The 25,972-nt window shown below is 35.0% G+C and overlaps 1 protein-coding gene across 1 annotated transcript in view; it reads left to right on the forward strand.

Moving 5' to 3' along the window:
* The window catches only part of LOC128983180 (DNA polymerase epsilon catalytic subunit 1), a 249,705-nt gene that overhangs the window by 43,276 nt on the left and 180,457 nt on the right, over positions 1-25,972 (forward strand). The window contains exons 4-7 of the mRNA XM_054402367.1: positions 3,179-3,397; positions 4,978-5,207; positions 7,912-8,155; positions 9,287-9,436. Of these exons, the coding sequence (XP_054258342.1) occupies positions 3,179-3,397; positions 4,978-5,207; positions 7,912-8,155; positions 9,287-9,436 (843 nt within the window). The remainder of the gene's footprint in view (positions 1-3,178; positions 3,398-4,977; positions 5,208-7,911; positions 8,156-9,286; positions 9,437-25,972) is intronic.

The following is a 25,972-nucleotide window of genomic DNA, read 5'->3' on the forward strand; positions in this document are numbered from 1 at the left end:
TAAAAACATTCTGCACGGAAAAATCAGTTTTTGAAAAAAAAATTACTAAATTGAATTCTGATTTCATTCAAAGTTGCTATCCTCAAAAACTAATATCCAATCAGATCAAAAAACCAAAAAAAGTCAACCATTATAATAGTTTTTCAAGTAATCCTAAATTTATTAGGCCTACTCAATATTATACTGTACTACAAAAAAATTACAGTGTGATGAAAGTAGGATTCAATATTTTTTTTTAATCTTCCCCCAGTGCTGAAAATTTATTTTCCAGACCACCACGTGTTATTTTTAAAAGGCCACAAAATTAAAAATATGTTGGTGAGACCTAAAATTGAAAATTCTCGGCCTTCAAACAATTCTAAACACGGCTGTGAACCATGTCCCAAGCCCCTATGGTATTTGCAAAACTATTTGTAGTACAACTGAATTGATTGCATAGTTTATCAAGTTTAACAAGGTTTATCCAATTGTCGGTAGATCAACTTGGGAAACTCACAATGTGATTTATCAACTATCGTGTAAAAATTGTCCAAAATAATACATTGGCCAGAATTTGAACTCATTAAGAGTTTGAATGACAGGCCATCGTTTTGATGTGGTACATGAAGACAAAAGAAAACCAATCTACAGTAAACTCCCGCGAGATAGACTGGCGTGAAAACCGCAGATAATCAAATTTCGTGGATAACCTGCAAAATTGCCGGTGATGGTTAAACAAAGGTGGAAGGCACTAAAAAACAACACACAAGTGCTTAAATATGTTTATTATACAATAAAAGGTGTTTATTATACCTTATAACAAAACTTAATAAATGTCATCCATGTTATTGATGACATTTAACGTTTTGTACTGTACATTGTTAAGTGTACTGTACTGTATTTGTGATTTTTATTGCGGTTTCGTTTAGTAACTTTATTTTAACTATGTTTTTTTTACCTACATGCACCGCAGATAATCCGCAAAGCAGATAAACCTCCCGCGGATAATTGAGAGTTTACTGTATAATCATGCCGCCCACCACAACCAAAATTTTGAAGGCTGCTATACCCTTAAAGCCCTTCACAAAGTAAACCCACATCAAAATCCTAATTTCAACCAACTGGTCTTAAGAAATTCTGAATTGGCTCACCAGTTAGTACTTAAAACAATGTTCCCCTCTGGATTAAGTTTAAGATGGTAAAAATTGATTCAACTCATCAGAATTTAAATTTTCTTTAAGGCTGATTTTATTTTTATTTTATCTGTACTCAATCATATGTTCTAAAAATTCAAATATTTGTAGACTGTTCATATTTATTTATTAATTGTTTTGTTCAGTTTTACATTTCAATTTCATTAATTTCTCTCTGCTTGAAAACGTTTGTATCAAACAAACCTAACCTAATCAACGTTGTAAACAAAAACTCGCACTGGTTCATGTTTCATTTTACATAATTCTCTCAAGAAATCTTCAAGAACAATATATATATATATATATATATATATAGTATATATATATATATACTAGCTTTAACCCACGGGCTTCACCCCGTTTGACTTCATATGTATTAATAAAATAATTGATTGGTTAGGTTAAGCTGAAATAAACAAAACAGAATACAGTAATACCATAATAAAAACAAATAAGTACAGCTGAGGTATTTTTAACATTAGGTATATGGAAAGTTCCCTTTAGAAAGGAATTACGACCTTAAAGGGCAATTTATGAAATAATGGATAGTTTTGCGCAAGGTTTCTCGTCATGACGAACATTTTAAGTATATGGTTTATGGGGTGTGACTTGTAGTTTTCTCAAAAGTTCATGGGTACTTTGGGCTTTAAATATAGATACTAGCTGGCCCGACAGACGTCGTCCTGTCCTAATGTGGTTTTATGTCTAATGCTCGTTCATTTTTAAGATGAGCTCGTTCGCATCGGTCAATCACGTATACAACGATGGCTAGTCCTGGTTGAAGTTCGTTTGCTACGCTTACTCACCTTTAGGTTGCAGCTCGTTCGCTGCGCTCACTTGCCTTCTGGTTAGCTCGTTTGCTACGCTAACTCGCCTCCAGGGTGAAGTTCGTTCGCTACGCTCACTCACCTTTTGGTTGCAAATTAGCTGTTGTCATAAATTTAAAGAAATAATAGTGCTGCAACCTGTTGGTTAACCTTTTAACTTTTTAATGCTATTGAACACCACATAATCAAATTGTTTAGTTGAACCAGCTGTTAAGATTCTTTAATTCCATTTAAATATAAGTACTCATAAGGTTAACATGGGAAACTCCAGAGCCACTGGGGCGGAGCCCTTTTGACGGATCTGCACCAAACTTCACACAAACCATCCTTGAATAATGCTTAATAATGCCTGAAAGTTTCATTACAATCCCTCGAGCGGTTTCGGAGTCCATAACGTTAATATATATATATATATGTATATACAAACTTCCTCTTTTATAAATATAGATATTTTGATAATGTTTTTCTACTATTTATATATAGAGGCTAATATATACATATATAACAATTTGAACAAATAGTGTTTTTGGCCTCTGGGGACATCAATATGAATAAGCAAATCGGTTACGGGCCTAGGTCTTACCGTGCCACCTACAGTAATAGCTAGATCCCTATAGAGAAATTCGCTAAAATAAAAACAGACGCCAGAGCCAAAAATCTTTTTTTATCCCGTATCCCGTTTCGATCCCGCTCATGGTCGAAAAATCCTGTTTTTGGGATAATGAACCCCACCCCGTATGGAAACGCTGACGTAGGATCTGTGCGAATAATTCTATCTTCGGAACAGTGGTAATATTTCAGTTTAATTATTGGACCTGCTAAATGTGCATTGTAGCCATTGCTATCAGAGCTACGGACCTTCTCTGTTGAATTTAATGTCTTGTGCTTGTGGGTATTTTTACCTATTCCTTGAAATCCAAGAAATACATTTTAAATCATTTTTCTTTTTAATATTAGTATTTAAATAGTTAGTTACCCTACATGTTTACCTTACGATTTAAACAAAAAAATAGACACACCCATATTTTGGCTTGATCATAAGACTACCATTTGGGGAATTACATATTAGGATATTTAGCATATTTTGAGAGTTGCTTTGACTGTCACTGAAATGTTGAAATCATGTAGCCTAACACCTTAACACCTTTCTTGTCTTGACTCATCTGTTATCTGTTTCAGACTGAGATCTTGGATGAAGACAAAAGACTAATAAGTGCTGTGGATTATTATTTTATACAAGAAGATGGGAATAGATTTAAAGTCTCTGTTCCATTTTCTCCGTACTTTTATATACTTACTAAGAAAGAACTCACACAAGAAGTTTCAGCATTCATTAGCAAGAAGTTTAGCGGTTCAGTGCTATCTGTTGAGCAAATCTCCAAAGAAGATCTTGATTTGGTATTAAATTTTGTTTACTTGTTTTGATTTAATGTTTGTTCTTTACTTCTTCATGCAAGCTTTAGCCGATGAGATTGGCAAAAATTGCCCAAGTTTCTTCGAGAAAACTTGGTAATAAAACATACTAACATACCCATTATGTCAAAACTGAAATAAATTTGATTAAAGACTTAAAATATATCAATAGGGGCCAGGCCCGTTTTTGACTTTGTCAGCACCCTAGGCACAACAAAATAGTAGCGCCCTTTTGCAATATATTTATATAACAGGGTGTCCACCTACCGGGAAAACCGGGAAATCCGGTAATTATGCGTGAGTTATTTGAACCGGGAATTACGCATGAATTTTGTATTTCTACCTTGAATTTTCAATTTACCGCGATCGCACATGACAACAGTGACTTTTCCTTGACCGCGGGAGACGACAATATGGATACACACGTTCGTGAGGGATGATCAGAATTTTCCGCGATCGCGGAAGATGATGATAACCTCCACACAACCGGGGGAAACTGCAAGAATTTTGCTGCAATGGTGGAAGACGATGATGATCTCCACATGACTGCGGGATATGATTAACATTTTGCCGCATCGCGGGAGACGATTACGACGTCATCATGACCGCGGGAGACGATTACTATGTCTACAGGACCGCGGGAGATACAATATTGATTTCTACACTGCCGCAAGGGATGATCAGAATTATGCCACAATCTCGCAAGACGATGATAATGTCCACATGACCGCGGGAGTGGGAGATGATAACCATCTTACCACAACCGCGGGAGGCGATTATTATGTCCAAACGACCATGGGGAACGATATAATTATGTCTTCACAGCCGCGAGGGGTGATTAGAATTGTATTGCGATCACGCAAGACGATAATAATGTCCACTCGATCGCGGGAAAAGGTCAGAATTTTGCCTCATTTGCGGAAGACGATGATTATCTCCACAAGATGGCGGGAGATGAGTATCATCTGCCAAAATCGCGGGAGGCGATTACGATATCAACACGACCGCGAGGGATTATCAGAGGTTTACCGCGATCGAATGCAAATACAACCACAATTTTTTTTTCAATTTTTTGGCGCCTTCCAAAAAAGCCAATTGCCTCGTGCCCTAGGCACGTGCCTACCTTGCTTATTCAGTAAATCGGCCCTGATTGGGGCTTGTAAAAAAACTTTCTTTGTTTGTAACCTTATGTTGAACAAAAAAGACAAGAATTGTCTTCTTTTAGGAGGAATCTTTATATTGGAGCTTAGGAGTAGTAACTTTTTGTTCGTTACTGTATTTAACACTGCCTCTATATAAGGTAAAATTAGCATTTTCTAAAAACTCATTTTGTTGTTAAATCAAAATTGAATCCATTGGCTTAGAGTTTACACAATGAACTGAAGATAGTAAGCTTCTACCTATACACCATAAACTTCTGGTTTTTAATGATTTGATACCTACATATTGGTTTAGTTTTTCACTACATATCATTTAAACAGTAGGCACGGATGTTACCTGCCTCTAGTGTATTTTAAGTTACCTGAGGAAGGTAAACACTGCTCTAGTCATACTTTTGTCCACAGCCAAATCATCTTATTGGTCTTAAGCAGCGCTACTTAAAACTGACTTTTTCATCAATGCACGAGTTGACAAAAGTGAAACAAACCATAATGACGAGTGTACGCAAAAACCGCAAAAGAGATAAAAACAACACTTTTTATACAGAAATGTTGACATCAGCTTTGATGAATAAAGGAGATGCAGGAGCCACAAAGAAGATGTCTGATCATATGGAGAACATCTTAGATATAAGGTGAGTTTAAAGTCTATTATTAAATCTTACAATTAATTTCTGGTATACACCTTTACCTTGTTTAGTTCTGGTCTTAGTATTGTGCTTCTATAAAATGTTCAGGACATAAAACTTTTTTATTTGCTTTTAAAATGGGCAAAGTGATTAAGTCATTAACAAATGGAATCTTTTTGTTATTAAAAAAATAATGTTGTTCTTTATTTGTCTTAGGAGACAGTATGGTAGTCTTGAATTACAAGGTTGTGACATTTACCTCTTTATTTTCCTACCCAACCATTTAAGGCTACATTTGTTCTATACTTATTTCTATACATATCAGTAGACATAATTTAGCACACAGATTAGCTTCAATAACACCGTAACTGTGTCCAATCATATACATTAATTATTTATTTTTTTGTATACCTGTTTTAAGCTTTGTTATAAAAACACCATTATAATGCCTCTTTTAACTCTACTGTAATATATATATATTTGTGTTAATTTAATCTGTTTCAAATTCAGATCTTTTGATCGTTATTTTCGAAATAGAGTTAAACAACTTTTGCGGAATTCAAAATTACGACATATTCGTATGTTTTTTGAAAACAATAACCAACCATCTAGAGTTTTATGGCGTAACGTAAAAAGTCTTGGGCTTGGGAAACAACCTGAAGCACAGAGAGTCAATATTCCTCTGAATGAATTAAACGCTTTCTTATCTTCCTTTGGTCAAAGCATCAATCAACAACAAGTTGAAAGTTATATAACGGAGTTAAGAAACTCCCCTGTACAAGAATTAGGATACCCCAACTTCACTTTCAAACCTGTACTGCAGTCTGATGTTCTGAAATCTATTCGACGTATTCGCAGTAATGCTATTGGATCTGATGGCATTCCAATTCGCTTCATTAAGGACATTCTCTTTGCTATACTCCCCACTATCACCTGCATTTTCAACACATCTCTAAGGCAAAGCATATTCCCGATTTCTTGGAAGTCTGCCCTAATTCGTCCCTTAAATAAGATTCCAGCACCTGCTTCTTGCCAGGATTTCAGGCCGATCAGTATATTGCCCGCATTATCTAAAGGCCTTGAAAGAATCGTGCACTGCCAAATCACTGAGTTTCTGACTGAAAACAATATCTTATGCAACTCACAGTCTGGCTTTCGAACAGCTCACAGTACAGAAACAGCACTCTTACGTGTGACGGACGACATTAGACTAGCAATGGAACATCGGCAGGGTACGATTCTTACCCTATTTGATTTTTCTAAAGCCTTTGACTGTGTAAATCATAAGCTCCTTTTGGAAAAGCTAAGGGCCATAGGGTTTTCAAATGGTGTATTGGACTGGCTGGGATCCTATCTGTCAGACAGGCGGCAGTGTGTTGAGGTTGATGACTTACGATCTGACTGGGAGACAGTTACTAGTGGTGTACCTCAGGGGTCCATCCTTGGTCCTCTGTTGTTCGTACTATACATAAATGACTTGAGCTCAGTCCTCACACACTGTAAATACCACATGTATGCTGACGACTTACAGATTTATACACATTTTTCACCCAAACAGATCAACGAAAGTGTTCTGAGAGTGAACGAAGATATTGAGAAAATCATTACTTGGACTAATAAACACGGACTCAGACTTAACCACGAAAAAACTAAACCGATCATAATTTGTCATCCACGTTTACGGAACTCTATTGACTTTCTGACGACGAATCCAATAACTATAAATGGAACAGATTTGCTTTACAATGACAAGGTCAAAAACTTAGGGCTTACTATCAACTCGACACTTACTTGGGGCGATGCGGTAGTAGACATCCGTAAAAAGGTGTTTGCATCAATCCACTCACTTAAAAAGTTACAGAATTTCTTGCCTTTGCACATAAAGTTACACCTGGTTAAATCACTTGTTTTTCCCCACTTCACTTACTGCAGCTCTGTGATCAATGACATGACTGTAAACCTCGCTGATGCTCTCCAACGCGCTCAGAACTACTGCCTAAGATTCATTTATGATCTAAGACGCAGTGAGCGCATCACACCTTTCTACATTCATTCTAAGTTATTAAAGCTTTGTGACCTGAGATCAATCAAAATTCTTTCGCTAACCTATTCAATATTAAAAAATAATTTTCCAAAATATTTTGTAGATGATTTTAGGTTTGTAGCTGAAGAAAGTGTCAGATACTAACGCCATGCATCATTAACTTTGCGTATGCCTCACCATAGGACCGCAGTTTACGACAGAGCGTTTATTGTAACTGCTTGCCGTCTTTGGAACGATCTTCCTTTAGCTATTAAATCCCTCGATAGTCGTTCCCGGTTTGTGGCAGCGCTAAAAAATCTCTATTTTGAACGTATGGCCATGGTAGGTTTGTCGTAGGGGCCTATGCGCATGGCGATCGCTGACTTGTATGTATGTGTGAGTGAGTGTGTGTGTGTAAGTATTTTTAAAATTTACTGATTTTTGATAAAAGTTTCTGTATCTGAGTTTCTGTAGATTTCTGTTTTGTTTTATTGTATAAGCTGATTATGTTAAAATATTTATATTATGTTTTAAAGTACAGGTTAAGTGTAAGAAAGGGCCATGTGGCCCTAACTTTGCCTGTATAAATAAATGATTTTTCATTTTCATTTCATTTCATTTTTTTCATTTCATTTCATTTCATTTCATCTTCAATTTCATGTAAGCAATACATGATCTATTTTACAGAGAGTATGATGTCCCGTACCATGTCCGAGTGTCAATCGACCTCAAGATCTTTGTTGGCTTGTGGTACTCTGTACATAGCAGAGGTCCATTTGATGCTCCTGCCATCACCAGGCGAGAAGACCTCATAGAGCGACCAGATCCCATTGTGTTGGCGTTTGACATAGAGACTACTAAACTGCCACTCAAATTCCCAGATTCTGCTACTGACCAAATAATGATGATTTCGTACATGATTGATGGACAGGTAATATTGTACATAGGCCTACCTTCTATTAATCAGCAATCAAACTATCTATCTTAAGATTTTGTTTTTTATGTGAAGTAAATGAATCAAACATGTAGGAGTTGTTTATGAATAACCTGTACATACTGAGTAGGCAAATAACATCTGTATGAAAGCAGTTTTACGGTTATACTTTATTTTATTTTAATCGATCAATGATCTGAATGCTGCAATCTGAGATCCTGGAAATGAAACACTATGTTAACAAAAACGTTTTGAATATCCTACTTCGTTTATTTGTACTGTGTCAAAACTACATAAGACAATTGTAACTAAAACCACTTTTGGTAATAATGAAAATACAAGTTTAAACAGCTAGAGCCTACCATGTTAAAAGAATATCTCACAAATTTTAAATCATGATTTTGTAAAACATTTATACTTTAACATGGCTTCTAAGAATGTAATTAAAACGTTAATTTATTCATTGTTAAAAAGTCCTGGGACTAATGGATACATACAATATTGGATACAGTGGAACACTTAGGCCGTAACACATAACACTGATGTAGGACTTCTTCACGTAGGCCGTAACACATAATACTGATGTAGGACTTCTTCACGTAGGCCGTAACACATAACACTGATGTAGGACTTCTTCACATAGGCCGTAACACATAACACTGATGTAGGACTTCTTCACATAGGCCGTAACACATAACACTGATGTAGGACTTCTTCACGTAGGCCGTATCACATAACACTGATGTAGGACTTCTTCACGTAGGCCGTAACACATAATACTGATGTAGGACTTCTTCACGTAGGCCGTAACACATAACACTGATGTAGGACTTCTTCACATAGGCCGTAACACATAACACTGATGTAGGACTTCTTCACGTAGACCGTAACACATAACACCGATGTAGGACCTCTTCAGAGAAAAGGTTGAAGAGGATAATGTTATCTGAAGAACTCCTACATCAATTCAAAATACCAGTGCTATGTTTTGTGTTATTTTATTGTGTACCTCTCTATTATCCCCTGGAATCTTAACTTTCTCAGGTAAGCCAGCAGAACTCTACCCCTTACAAAAAACACTCTTTAGAGTTTGAGTGTTGTTTTAAGATATTAGTGATTTTGTTTTAGGGATATTTAATTACAAACAGAGAAATCATATCTGAAGATGTCGAAGACTTTGAGTATACACCTAAACCTGAATTTGAAGGATTCTTCACAGTTTTCAATGAACCAGATGAAAATGCTCTGCTACAACGATTTTTTGATCATATCATGGAGGTATGAAACTTACAGTATTGTTAAAAAAACATAAGGAAAGGAATTGGCTTAACTCATAATAGTGATTTAGTAATTAGATTGACTGATACATATTATATTGTACCATGAATGCTAAACCAAAACATACTATCTACAGTTGTTGTTAGTTGAACATCACAATCATAATATTTACTTCCACCTGATCTAATCCACTTGCTTGGATCATGTAGGTACTATGCGAGTTATCATTTTTCATGTGGGTGCCAGCTTGGCAGAGTGGGCATAACCTCAGAATCGCCATTTTAAAAATGGCAGTGACATTTATTACATGAAACTCATAGGGAGCTTATATCTCGAAAACGGTAATATATAGCGAGTCACTTTTATTACAATAAATGTTGCTTACACAACAAGGAACAACTTTTGTATTTACAAAAATGCCCTAAATATAACTATTTATGAGTTGTTGAGTAAATTTATGCTAATTTAACCTATAAATTTTAACTCTGACGAAAAATTCTTATATCTTTATAAAACTGTTCTTTAATTTGGAGCTTAGCACTAATTGATCTTTACATTTAAGATCTAAATACCCACGCCGCAGCAAACCTGCAGACTAAGCAACGATTACCTGGCTGCATTTCTACTAAAATATTCCCTTAAAATTGTCAGATTAATTTCCTATTTAAATAAAATTGATTTGTAATGAGTACTTAAGTTTGCTGCTTCAGGGAAGGTATTGAGGTGTTTTTTTTTTTTTTATTCAAATGTTGATAGTTTAGTATGACATAATCAAAATTTTCAAATGTGATTATAATAAACAAGCAAACTACAACAGTTTATTTATTCTCCATAAGAATAACATGGGAGTTTTTAATTTACAATTTTTTGAATTACCTCTGTAGCCGTTAGGCATACAACAACAATTCAATATACAAAATTCTTTCTTTTTTAAGCTCTACAAAATTTTTTGAAAAGAATTTGTGTAATTTGATCTTTTTAGAGTCAAAAATGGGAAAACTCAATTGTTACCTCATAAACTACAGGAACACTTTTACATTTACAAAACGAGCAACATGGAATGCCAGCTCATTTCGTACACATGTGGTGCAGCTTTGTTTGGGACAGGTTTTGCAGTTTCAGTCTTCTAATATATCACTTGGGTAAAGCTGGAAATTGAGTTTTGACCAAAAACCACAAAAGAGTAACCACCAGCACTGTATCCAAAACTCAAAGGATCGAGTTGAAAAACATTTTCTTCCAAGCAATGGATTTGGACGTATGTGCAATAAAAAGCTCGTAAGATATGCTGTCTAGTAGCTCCACTAGACAGAATTCCTTCACGAGCAACGGAGGCAGTTCTTCCTTTTACAGTGACACTGTACATCTAGAGTCTTAGATCATTCATAGTTAGATTATTCACAGTTTCACACTGAGTATCCTTTTTTTTAATGTGAGAAAAAAGCGTCCTTTTTTCCTTAAATGTATCCTTTTTTAAAGTGCTTTGAGAACTGAACAAATAGGTCACTTCTAAGCCTGTTTGCTATCATGTGAACTGGTACATATCGTGAAGTTCTTGCTAAACCAAGTCGCATCCACAATTCCTGTAAACCTTCCGAAGAGAATCTATTCACAAAGTGCAAAGCCAACAATACGACATCTGTATTCGAAGACAGAACTACGGCTTAACTCGATAACCCGAGCAAAAAAATGATCCAACTTTAGTGAAATTTAGCACAATCGTGTAAACCTACGTTTTTCAGACGAGTTTGAGAACTAGCATGATCCGCCTATGGGAACAGGTGTTTATGAGGGCTTCTGTGCTAAGGTAACAATTGAGTTTTCCCATTTTTGACTCTAAAAAGATAAAATTACACATTTTCTTTTCAAACAATTTTGTAGAGCTTAAAAAAAGAAAGAATTTGTATATTGAATTGTTGTTGTATGCCTAACTGCTAGAGAGGTAATTCATAAAATTTTAAATTAAATATTCCCATGTTATTCTTATGGAGAATAAATAAACTGTTGTAGTTTGCTTGTTTATGGATATATTGTTATCAAATTTGAAAATGTTGTTTATTTCATACTAAGCTATCAACATTTCAATAAAAAAAACCTCGGTTCTCGGTACAAAATCGGTACGGTACGGGGCTACCCGTATTTTTGCGGTTTTCTGCTCAGAACTGTAGGCCTATTTAAACCATTATTTTTAACTTTAATATTAATAAATACATTGACATAACTATGAAAATGGATAGTATCCTACATTCATGGTTTTCTAACAACAATTACTGTACCACACATTATTAAAACAAAACTTTTTACTACTACGAGAATTGTGTCAAGAAAAATTACAGTTAAGATAAAGGCTTTACCTATTTTACTCTGAGATACTTTGAATAGCCACGATAAAAGTGGTTTTAAAAATATGATAACAGTTTTTAGGAACAAACATGTTTGAAACATTTATTGACAAGATAATTTAACACAACTGGTCAATTATTTCCAACCAACACAATGTCTAGTTGTTTAAAAATTTTTTTTTAAACATATAGGCCTAAAAGCATTCAGTACAATGACAGTGTAGTTGCCAGCTGTTCACTAGAGGTTATGATGAAGTAATGGCAAAGAGCATATTTTTTTATCGGCTTCAAAACTAGTTATAAGATAGATACAACTCTTGAAAAGTTTTTTTCTGAAACTAAAATTTGGATTATTACAGAGTAAGATTATTGTCTTTTCATTTATAAAGTTAACATCCACAATATCAATCAAATCAATCATTAGTTTATCTTAGGCTCAATCCAATTTCTTAGTATATTTTAAAGCTCTTCCAAAGAATCAAAAGACCCAGGCCTAGACCTAATTATTTAGGAGGGCCTATATATAAATTGATTAGGATACAATGAGGGTAGCAAAATCACTATCTAGTTCATAAGATTTAGATTGCATAAAGTACCTTCAACACAACACAAAAATATAGGAAACTAAAAAACATTTTAAGCCTTAAACAGCCACATCTAACAATAAAAGACAAGATACAGAACATGCAGAGCCGTCTTTATAAAATGCGAGGCCTGGGACAATACATGATTGCGAGGCCTTGTTTAACCAAGCTCACTGGGGGGTCTGGGGGGTACGGAGTACCCTAAGTAGTAGCTGAGAGGGGGGTCCGGGGGTTCCCCCCGGAAAATTGTTGTAAAATTATACTTGTTAAGTCGTCATTTTAAGCATTTTGACGAAAAAAAAATGAATATTTTACACTCTGAAAATGGGCGTGAATATTATTGCTAATTACACATATTATTGTTCCAATTCCAAAGTGGATATCATAAATATTGCACACGAAATTCTTTACAATCATTAATAAAAAAAAATTAACACTTCTCCTTTACTGTGGATTGTGATTGAATTAACACTTTGTAAATTAAACAAAGTGGCGGGACGACAATTAATAGTAAATGCTTATAGGCTATCTTGTTTATTTATTTTTTGTCAAGTTAGGTTTATTGTGTTTTCGGCAGTTGGTCTGTAAAGGGTGTTTTAAAGGTAAAAAATATTACATAAATAATTGTCAATGAGATACTTGCAAATTCGTCATTTTAAGCAATTTGATGAAACAAATGAATCTTTTACACTCTGTAAATGACCGTTAATATTATAGCACATATTATTGTTCCAATTCCAAAGTGGATATCATAAATATTGTCCACGAAGTTCTTTACAATAATTAATGAAAAAATGAACACTTCTCTTCACTGTGGATTGTCGTCCCGTCACTTTGTAAATAGTAAATGCTCATAGGCTAACTTGTTTATGTACTTTTTGTCAAGATAGGTTTATTGTGTTTTTGGCAGTTGGTCTGTAATGGGGGTTTTAAATAAATGAGTAATGAGTTTTTAATAATAAATTAAAAGAGGTAGTATCATTACAGTGTAATTGATTCACAGTATTACTTTTTACTTTAATGACAAATATTGTCATAGGTTTATGTTTATTGCGAAATGCGAGTAGTTTACAGTCAGTCTTATCCACGCTGATTATCCATTCAATCCAGTAAACATTTACATCTGTAAATAAATTGAACTTAATTAATCATACAATAGAAGTTTAATGGCACCAGTACCAGGTACCAGTAAGAGTAAGCGTATGACTCACACACATTCACCGGGTTGGCTGCCGCGAGGCTCGGGTTCCGTTATCGCCGCCAAGCTGTCAAACGTTGTTTGATATTCTTTTGTTTTTTAAATGTCGTTCGTAGGTTTTAATCAATACAACAATTGATATAGCTTAATTCATAATAAATAAGACATATTTTAGGCACATGTATCTGTCTGTCCTTTATTTTTTTATTTTCATTCCAAAACATTAACTTATTTCTAGCGATAGTAAGGCATCGCCAGCGAGGCCTTCTCCGGCGCGAGGCCTGGAGCGGTCGCTCCACTCGCTCCACCCTAAGGACGGCGCTGAGAACATGTAATGACATAATTTGAGATCGAGTAGGCTTGAATAAGGAAAACAAAAATTATGCAAATAACAACAACTATGCTTGAGGGTTGTCAATAGAAAGATAAAATATCCATAACAAATATTTTAACTTATAAAATAAGATTGTAGATTAGTTACAAGTTTAATGTGTAGCCATAAACAGTTTTATGGCAGTAGGCAATGGCCAGCGGCTAATTGAATATCTACGAAAATACTGACTTGAGTTAGAGATAACATTTAACAGTCATCATAAAACGATTATTTTTATGATAAAATACAATTGGAGAAAGTCGTAAAGAAATAAAGTGATAAAACTCAACAGTTCTTGGAAGTACTTGAATACAACAATGATTGTCCTGATAAAATGTTAATGGATTTTGAACTGATAATGGGGTTTTTATTGCCTCATCACCCTAGTAATAAATTATGAAGGTAAACAAACATCTGATAAGACTTTTATGTGCTCGGAACTAACTGTCTTTGACTACGATAGTAAACTGAAAGTAATTTATTATTATAATTAGGCTGTACCGAACCGAATTTGTACCGTGTAAAACTGTACCGTGTAAAACGCTGTACCGAACCGATGACGGTAATTAAGCTTGTACCGTACCGTACCGACTTTTTCGGTGTACCGCAGACCCCTAAACAAAACAAACATCAATACCTTCCCTGAAGCAGCAAATTTAAGTACTCATTACAAATCAATGTTATTTAAATAGGAAATCAATCTGACAATTTTAAGGGAATATTTTAGTAGAAATGCAGCCAGGTAAATGTTTGCTTAGTCTACAGGTTTGCTGCGGCGTGGGTATTTAGATCTTAAATGTAAAGAAAGATCAATTAGTGCTAAGCTCCAAATTAAAAAGAACAGTTTTATAAAGATATAAGAATTTTTTGTCAGAGTTAAAATTTATAGGTTAAATTAGCATAAATTTGCTCAACAACTCATAAATAGTTATATTTAGGGCATTTTTGTAAATACAAAACTTGTTCCTTGTTGTGTAAGCAACATTTATTGTAATAAAAGTGACTCGCTATATATTACTGTTTTCGAGATATAAGCTCCCTATGAGTTTCATGAAATAAATGCCACTGCCATTTTTAAAAAAAATTTTGTCCAAACTCCAAAATACTTGCATCTTGATAAATGAGGGTTACCCAAAGACTGTATCACAAATCATAACATTTTTCAAACTATTTCTTCCAAAAATCAAATTATGGTATTGTAAAAGTAATATTGTAGAAAAAACTCAAAATAAGTTTTTGTGTAGGGCCTTTAGCTTAGCACTAATGATTGTTGAAAACGCAAAATGAAATAAAAATGTCAAGAATATTCAAAAAGTAAATCTATTCAACCTCATTAATTTTTACAATACTGAATAAAACATGCCATGCAAAAGTCATAAAAAAGTCCATGCAGTCAATCATTCAAACACAAGACAAAAAACTATTTACAAACAGGAATTGTTATTATTTGAGACATTTATGTTCGCCGAAGCAAACACCATGTAGTCCTTTACCACAACGAACACATATTGTACGGCTTTTTTTCCTCTTGCCTCCCATTCTTGTGCTAAGAGGACTGCACACACAGCAGTTCCTTTCCTGTCTTCCAGGTAAAGATGTGATGCCAAATTGAGTTTTGTTATTTGGACCATCTTCTTTTTGGGCTCTACTAAGATTCTTTTCTTCGTACCACTGTGAAGATAGCGCCTCAATAATAGAAATGGTAAAGTGGTATCTTGAAATTACTTTTCCGCTGGTATTTTCTGAGTAAATTATATAGGCATTTAGGAGGATTCTTGCAAATTTGTTAAAGGTGACTTTTTTCCAATATTTTAGGGTGCGTCTCTCATCCAAGTAACAATACATCATTTGATCATTGCCGTCAACACCACCCATGAAACGGTTGTATGCATCAATCATTTCAGGAATTTCTTTTACTAAATTTTCATTTGTTCTTTTTTTTATTTTTTCAATAGACGTAGCAGTATGTTTAGAAGATAATAAAATAACTGGGTTTTTCTGACTTTTTTTCTCTCTGAAGCCTAAAAATAAAAGATGGCCATTTCTCATGTAGGTCTTTTGGCCAATGTCGAATTTTTCTTTTAGTTTAGATGGAATGCCTTTTCTATTCCTTCGTACGGTGCCGGTGATGAATGTAAGTTTCTCATACAAACTTGTAGCCAAAGGGATACTAGTAAAAAAGTTATCCATGAAAACATGGTAACCCTTGTACAGATACTGGCCTATCTCAAGCAGTTTGTGGACAACTTTGTAGGCTAGGCCTGTGGTTTTCTGTCCAGTACTTTTTGTTCCCTTGTAACAATAAAACGCAAGGCAATACCTCGAAATGGAATCGCACAGCATCCATAACTTTACACTGTAATGACTCAAAATTCAATGTTTATAATTATAGTCCTTATTTTATTTTCAAACTCAATCTTGTTATATTTTCAATATTTATCCATGTCCATTTTTAATATTATTAAAACCATATTGTCTCAACATATATATAATTTACTATCAAAATTTATTCATTGGCTTATCCAAAATTATTATTCAAAAACAAATCCTCCAATCAGAACACCATCCATCTGGGTTCAAGATTATTAATAAAATTCAACCATGTTTTTATTGATGTGAACCCCATAACTTGATATGATTTACAACAATGAAAAGGAGAGTGCAGTCAGTGGCGTACCGTGGGGGGGGCGGGGGGGGCGGCCCGCCCCAGGCCTCACACTAGCATAGGCCCCCAAATGGTAGACTTTATTTTTTTTTAGATACAAAAATAATAAAAAAATGTTAAAAAATCAGAGAAAATCTCTAAATTAAATTATTTTTAAAATACTATTTTCAATTATGATTTATATTTATTTTACATAGTTATTTAAAACTGAGCTAAAACAAACAGAAATGCCATTGTGTGTGCAGTGTGCACGATACACGCCGTTATAAGCAATGTGCGACAGTGTCCGCCGTCCACCACCATAACTCTGTTACAATGTAGTCTGTTGTCGTGGGGCTGTGTGGCCTTGGACAATGCTTCCACCCCTACGGCCAACGCTGTTAGAAACATAGACTCGCCCGCTTTGGCCGTTTGGCGAATTTGAATTGCCCGACGAGCTTAGAATTTAAAGGTTGTAAGTCACTGTGTAGTGTGTTGGTGCTAAAGTAGTGGTCAGTTACTAGTTAAGCGTTTAATGTGGTTTATTTTTAACGTATACTTTAATGACATGTTGATATTTGTATTTACGATTCTGTGATAGTGCTATTTCGTCATCAAGCATTAGCATTGAAGCATTTAGAATAGGCATAGGCCTACAAGCTCCTTGTATGTTACGACTTCTCTTTGTCATCAAATTACGTTTTTGGTAAGTTATTTAGTTTATATCAAACTTAATCGTATGAAGTTGGATTATTTAGATTATTTCAAATTATTTGGTTTTGATGCAAGTATTGGTATACAGTATAGGTTGTTTTAGCTATTAGTAGGCCTATCTTAAAAATATATGGAACAGTATTTTATCTGATAACAAATTAGGCCTATTTAATTGGTAGGGTTGTTTTAAGTTTTATTGATATAATTTGAGTTGTAAGGTTGTAGGCCTAATTAGTTTCCCTTTCTCTTTTAGCTTTGTAATGTGAATGTGTGGCTAAGCTGGTATTGAGGGACCATCTTAAATGAACAGTGTCCAAATTGGGTGGAAGTAGACACTAGACGGCACTTTTCAGTTTGATAGGGATTGCACAATGTTTTGTTTTTCTTCTTTTTGCATTATTATTGTAGAGGTGAGGTAGAGGAAGACACATATTCATATTTATTTTTATTTTGGTTAAATAAAAACATGTGTTGAAATTAATGTATGATATTGATAACATACATAATACAGTAGTACATAACAGTAACCTAAATAAATAAATAGCAGTAACAGAGAAATATATAAAAAAGGCTTAGAGGTAAAAGCTTAAAGTGTTAAGTTTGAGTTTGCCTTTTGATTTTAAAGATGGAGCGGAGGTAAAACTATTATTTTTTTTTTTAGACTCATGATAAAATGAAACGAAACTATCAAAGTGGATGGGATAAGAAGAAAAAACAAAAAGCTAAAGAACAAGAAATTCAACGTCTGTCAGGCTCAATTTTGAAATTTACTCAAAGGGTATCACTTCCAGCAAACAATGAAGCGGAGCTTGATGTGCCCAAATCTTTAGAAAGTACAAGTACAAGCTATGACCAACGACCAGGATATGAAGAAGAAGTAAAAGGAGTTCAGGGGATTGAAGACGACAAGGAATATGAAAAACGAGGGAATGAGGAATTCATGGAAGATGAAGGAGGGAATGGGGAAGACAAGGAAGATAAAGAATTAGAGAATGTGGAAGACGAGGAATATGAAGAAGACACATCTACTTTGCAAAGTTATGACCCAGAGTTGCATCCACCAGAAGAACCAGAGGAGTTATCATTAGATTTTGATGTTGGAAATTGGCCTACTCCTGTGCCAGATAGCATTAGGACAGATATAATAAGGCGGGGGAGTGAAATGTATCAACACATAGAAGGGGCCGTTCGCAGCTGTAGAGAAGCCTGGGGAAAGTTCCAAAGGTCACACACGACAGTTAAGCAGTAATTGGTTCTACATACGGCTTCCCAGTGGAGAAAAGATTTTAAGAAAATGGATGGTTTATTCTCCTGAAAAGAAATGCTTGTTTTGTTTCTGTTGCAAGCTCTTTGATAACAATCCAAAGAAACCCTTGGCATCCAGTTTCATCACAGGATTCAACAGTTGGTGGAAATTAAATCCTAAAGTGTCTGATCACGAAAGCTCTGAATTACATGTTAACAACTTTGAAAAATGGAAAACTCTTCAAGCAAGCCTTTTCCTTAACAAAACGATCGATGCTGCTCACCAGGAAGTCATGGAAACAGAGAGGAAGAAATGGAGGGACATTTTGCATAGGCTCTTAGACATCACACTTTTTTTGGCTACACAGAATTTGCCTTTTAGAGGTCACAGAGAAGGCGTTGACTCTGAAAACCGTGGCAATTTCTTAGAACTGGTTGAACTTCTTTCACATTACGACCCTGTTTTAAAGGAGCACAACATACGACTTCAGCAATCGTTGCAAGCAGGAAAAATTCCAGTTTCTTACCTATCGCCTGCTGTACAAAATGAGTTTATTTCTCTCATGGGAAACGCCGTCAAAAAAGAAATTATCTCCGAAATCAAAAAAGCTAAGTATTATGGAATACTGTTTGATAGCACGCCTGATATAGCTCACATGGAACAGATGAGTGAAGTTATAAGATATGTGAAAATTGACAACCGGGAAGTAGAGGTGAAAGAGTCATTTCTAGGTTTTATTCAGCTTGGTGGAAAAAAGGCACATGATATTACTGAAGCCATAATCCAATCACTTGAAAAGGACGGTTTGGATCTACAACTTTGTAGGAGCCAAGGTTATGACAATGCTACAACGATGTCAGGTATCCACACAGGAGTACAAACAAGAATTAAAGATCAAAATCCAAAAGCGATTTTCGTACCTTGTGCAAACCATTCCCTCAATCTATGTGGCGTTCATGCTTTTGGAAGTGTTTCAGTTTGTGTCACATTTTTTGGAACCTTAGAAAGTGTTTACAACACGTTTTCATGTTCTACACATCGATGGGAGATACTTAAAGAAACCGTAGGCGTGACAGTGAAGAGACTTTGTGAGACTAGATGGAGTGCGCATCACGATGCGGTAAAACCAATCCTCCAAAACTTTAAAAAGCTGGTTGATGCTGTGGAGAAACTACGCGATCCTTCAGAAAATTTAGATACAAGGGGAGCAGCGGAATTGCTGATGACCAACATTTGTAATTTTAATTTTCTTTCTTTTTTGCACTTATGGTACCACATTTTGGTAGAGGTAAACCATGCACAAAAGTACCTTCAAATCAAAGGTATTAGCTTGGAAAAGTGTTTGCTGAAGCTTAAAACGTTGAAAACATTTTTAGAAGAGAGTAGGGAAGAGCTGACAGATAAAGCTTTAGAATATGGAACAAAAACTTGTGCGGAAATGGACATCGACTTGGAACGGAGACAACGCAAACGAGTAAAAAAAATGATGCCAGGAGAAACTGCTCAAGATGCAGGTTTGACCCCACAACAAGAGTTGAAACGCTCTATGTTAGAGTGCATCGACAGATTTCATGAGGAACTAGAAAAACGACTAACATCAATGGAAAATGTTTATGAACAATTTGCTGTTGTGCACTCAGAAAATCTTGCAAAACTAGAAGACGACCAAACTATGATGACTTATATAAACCGATTCACCACTGCTTTCGACGATGTAGAGGAACAAGAGATGTTACCAGAAGTAAAAAGACTGAGACGGCATCTGAAGGCTTCCAGCATAGGAACTGATGTTGCAGCCTCGTGGACATCACTGAAAATGCTACAATTTATTATTGAAATGGACTTTCGTGAATCGTTGCCAAACATAACAGAGGCACTTAAACTGTTTTTAACCATTTGTGTATCTGTGGCTTCTTGTGAGAGGAGTTTTTCCAAACTCAAATTGATAAAAACTTACCTACGCTCTACAATGAGCCAATCTCGTTTGACAAGCTTGGCTTTGCTATCTATTGAAAATGAGACTGCAAAACGTGTAAATTTTGATGAAGTAATCAAGCAGTTTTCTGAAGTTAAGGCTCGAAAAAAAACATTTTAATGTGTTTCTCCTCGTATTTTCATTTCACTGAAATACTGGAATGTCGTTTTTCTCCAGTTTTGTATATACACACTCTCTTGTAATTTTAGAATAAAATTTGAACATACCAATTTATGTTGTCTGTGTTCTGTATCTGTTACCTTCATCTTACTTGCTACTAAATTTATATTGTTTATTTATATTGCTCTTGATACTAATTTATTTGATACAGAATAGAAACTTTAGTAACTATAACTAGTAATATAATTTTTTATTACAGTAGCAGTAGTAAAAAATGTATAACTATCTAAATTTAATAATCGTACACAAACACACATATATATATGTATATATATATATGTATATGTATATATATATGTATATATATATATATATAGGCCCCCTCATGAATAGCCGCCCCAGGCCCCCAATTGTGTCGGTACGCCACTGAGTGCAGTTTAGCTATTCAAGAAGAGCACATAGAAACTATATTAGTTGTGAAATAAATTATGAAAATATAAAGTAAAGTATTGGCAAAATATCCAAATTAAGTTAACCGAAGAAAGAAGAATTTAAGCCTTTAAACTAAGAAGAAAATTATTATTACAGAAGATTGGTGAGAACTTTCCATTTATTAACTCAGACTAACTTATAGACTCCTCAAACATCCATTTGGACCCTATTTACCTCCATTAATTAAAATCAAAATCCTTCCTATTTAATTTATTGTTTTTGAAAGATTATTAAATTTATAATTTACCATACTCATTGAAAATTTAAATTGGAAATCTTTTGATTCGGCCAGCACGAATCCCCACCCCTGAACAATTTTTTTGTAACCCTATATTAATCATTTAACTTATGTACCATTAAACCTCATGCTTTAAAACCTCTGTCCTCAAATTATTATTGTTTAAGATAAGATTAGAATATAAACCATATTAAGGGTTTATTTCAATGGCGCCCAACGTAATAGGCTTGAATCAAAAGATTTCATAATCGTATGTTGAGACAATCTAAAATAGGCTAATAAATACCAATAGGCTAATAGGCTACTTACGTATGTTAGGCCTACTCTTAAGAAGTTAGGTAGGATTAAGAATCCCGATTTCCCACAACTTATGTCCCACCAATATTAGGTACTAACTAAACGACTTGTAATTCTAAAAATAAATAGGCTACTATAAGGTAAAACAGATTTATTTCATGTCGTAAAGCTTAGGCCTAGCTCATTATTGTTATAACGATACCCAACTTGTCCTATAATATCCCTGTTCCCTTACACCGTCGTAAACAAAATGGCTAACAACGATAACGATAATCACTATAATTTGAGACAACCGAGACGTTATCCTGCATTATCATTTCAACAACACGAATCAGACGAATCGTCAAATCTGTCAACAGAAGAAATGGAAAACCTAACCTATGTAGAAGGCCAAGATGAATCTAACACCGGTTCGGGTTCGGAACGTTTCAATCCCAGTGGACCCAGTGTCGAAGATTTGAACCGGAACGAGAGCGACCAATCAGAATCAACGGACCGGGCCGAGATTATTGAAGTACACCAAAGACCCGCAGCCAATCAAAGCACACATTCACAGTCAGCTGATATTAGAACCACATCGACACACGGAATCATCCGAGGGTTAACGAAGACGCCCGAAGCAAGTTTCCAGCTGTTAGAGACCGAGTCTCCGACCATTGAAAACCGTCCCAATGACGTAATACCAACGTTCACACACGCAACTTCTCAACCACCTGAAGTTAAAGCTACGCAAACTACTGAACAACCGGATTTGAACAAAATATTTAATTTTCTAGAACAGTTTAACACTAAACTTGATCAAACCAACACACAACTAAACCAAAAATTAGATCAGACCCGAATAGAGCTAAACCGTGAGATAAAATCATGTCAAAAAATTCTAACAGAACAAATAAATGACATTAGAACAACACAAAGTGAATTTCGCCAGGAATTAAATGTCCTAAAAGCTAACCAACAGTCCCAAAATCAAGAGAACAAAGAATTTCAATTTCAAATCACAAATCAAATTGACGAATCAAAAATAAATATCCAGACATTTGTAACTAATAACTTGGAACAACAAGAACAAAAGTTAGAACAAAATATGAAAGCATTAGTGCTACAAACAAAAACCGACAGTGAAAATATTGCTAAATATTATGCACAATCCATCCACAATGAAATTGTTCCTAAATTACACATACAAAATAATCTTATCCAAGAACAACAAAACGAAATTAAAACTATTACTGAAACTCTAAACAAATGTGAAAGTGAAGTACAGTCACTAAAACTGAAACATCATTCACCAATCCGGAACGACAATCCTATTCAAATCATATGTTCGGGATCTGACCCAATGGAAAGACAAATCCCTAAATTCAATGGAAGAACTATAAATCCAAATGAATATCTACAAAAACTTAAACGGTTCTACGCTAAAAGGATAGAAAGAAATCCTAATAACGACCCTGTTGAAATTCTGAAAGATCTGCTCGACGTCAGTTTTGAAGGACCAGCGTCCAGATGGCTTCAACTGGTTAAGGCAGACATTAACAGTTGGGAAAGATTCTCCGAAGAATTCACCATGAAATACTGGAGCCGTGAAGTACAAAGAGGAGTACGTAGCAAGATTGAAGCCGAACATTACAAACCTAATGGAACGCTCAACAGAACTGAATATTTTACTGAGAGAGTCCTATTGCTACAGTCTATTACACCACAAATGACTGAAGAGGAAATAGTGATCCTGTTAAGCGAACGATTTGATCAACTCATCCAAGATAGCATTCAAGTACAGAACGTGACAACAATTCGAGCATTCGAAAGACTTCTGCAAAAAGAAGATATCCGAGATGGACCCAAAAGGAGCAAACCTGCGAACTACCATAATATGGATCACCGACCAAATAGTCCTACACATCGTAACAAGACTCCACCATATAGCTCTGATATTAACCATCGAGCCTATCAACCAAAAACATCATCTTATGCTATACGGACACCACACCAAGAACATCAAGAACCTAGAGAACACCAATATCAGCCATACAACCGTTTCAGACATGATCCTCGCAAAAACTACAATCAAAACCACAGACAGCATCCTTATACCAATACGCTCACTGATCAAAACCGATACCACCAAAGGCCTAATCAATACTATTACAATAACAGCAAACCATATCCTACAAATGAGCAAAAACAAGTATGTGCCATGATAAGTCAAGACAGTCCACATGACACAGCAACACAACAAAGATCTCCAACAAATTTCAACCCCTCATACACCAGCCAGGGAAACGACCCGTCGCTGTAGATGTAAGCCGAGGACCATCAACTACCAACATCATAACAACTACAGCGATATCAACAGCAAATATCCTCGAAAATAATTCTTTAAATAACCCTAACAATTTTTCGATAAATAATATAATGTGTGATCAAGATTTTTTATTAAATGAACCCACTGAAAATAATAAATTTCCTGTATCCAAACCAGTTAAATGCCCTGAAATAGATATTAGAATCAATAATCTCCCAACAAAAGCATTAATCGATACTGGTTCTACAATAACATGTATTTCCGAACAATGTTTCAAAGAGAATCAAAAAATAATTCAACCATTTGAAGAACTTCCTTTGTCTAATACGACAATAACTACAGCTACTGGTGAAAAATCAAAACGTGTTGCAAGAATCATTTATGCCCCTGTAACCATTGAACATCAGACCATCTGGCTTCAATTTCTTATCATACCTAATTTAATTAAACCTGTGATATTTGGTATGGACACATTAACAGAACTCCGACTAAAGATAGATTCCAATGAAAATAAATTAAGCTTAACAATTAATGATACTGATATTAATCTAAAATGTGATATGAGTATTAAAATGGGACAAGTATGTCAAATAGATATAGGCAATTGCCAAAGGCCTTATGATGACTATTATAACAATGAAGAAGACCATTTTACAGTGTATGAAGAATATCGCTTACCCAGGAAAGAACACAACGAGGACACCGATCTGACAGATGAAATGATTAATAAGTCATTGATGGAGAATGACTATACCAATGGGGAACAAAAGAGAAAATTAAGCAATTTATTGCTTAAATATAAACAAGTGTTTTCAGAAAAACCAGGTTGTTGTACAAAATATACTCATGAATTGAAAGTTAATAATCCACATAATTTTAAATCAACTGTTTATCCAGTACCTCAACAGTATCAAACTGCCGTAGAACAGGAAATAAATCGGATGGAGCAAATTAAAGTAATAGAACGAAGTAAGAGTACCTTCATTAACCCAATCATCCCAGTAATAAAGAAAACAGGGGAAATAAGATTGTGTCTGGACGCACGTAAAGCAAACAACATAATCGTACCGGATTACGAGTGTAACCGCAGTGTAAATGAAATATTAAGTAAATGCCGTAATGCTAAATTTATCAGTAGTATTGACCTTACTGCATCTTACTGGCAGATACCTTTATCGCTTGAATCTCGTCAGTATACCGCTTTCCAATTCCGTGGTAAAACATACCAGTATACTGTTACACCATTTGGAATTTCAACATCACAAGCAGCCTTAGTAAGGGCATTAGACCAAGTTTTCGATGCAGCCGTAGAAGACTTCACTGCAATCTACATAGATGATATATGTATCATTTCATCAGATTTTGAAACACACCTTATACATTTAGAATACATTTTTGAGAAGTTACAATCAGCTAACATGACCATTAACTTCAACAAATCTCAGTTTTGCAGAGAATCAGTACCATTCCTCGGGTACACACTGACAAAAGAAGGACTTGTAATGGATCAAAGCAAGGTAGACCCCATCTTAAAATTCCCTACACCAAAGAACAGAACACAACTTAAATCATTCCTTGGTTGTATTAATTATTACAATAAATTTCTCGATAAATTTCCTCTACAATTCAACCTTTATTGCGACTAACTTCCAAAAAGAATAAGTTTATCTGGACACCTGCAGATGACATTAACTTTAATGAAATCAAACAACTTTTCCTGCAAACCAGTGTATTAAATCATCCTGACCCAGCCAAAGAATTCTACTTACAGACTGATGCCTCAGACATCGCCATCGGAGGTCACCTGTATCAAATCAAAGAGAACGGAGATAAAGCTGCCATCATGTTTATGTCCAGAACGCTACAGCCTGCAGAGCAACGGTTTACTACCACAGAAAAAGAATTATTGGCTATAATTCATTGTCTACAGAAATCTCGATACATTATATTAGGTACCAAATTGAAAGTCATAACTGATAATCATGCCCTTACTTTCTTAAAAACT

The sequence above is a fragment of the Macrosteles quadrilineatus genome, unplaced genomic scaffold (genome assembly GCF_028750875.1).
Source record: "Macrosteles quadrilineatus isolate MER2022 unplaced genomic scaffold, UCM_ALF_1.0 Scaffold_1__1_contigs__length_201487025, whole genome shotgun sequence".
In the NCBI taxonomy this organism is placed as follows: Eukaryota; Metazoa; Arthropoda; class Insecta; order Hemiptera; family Cicadellidae; genus Macrosteles; species Macrosteles quadrilineatus.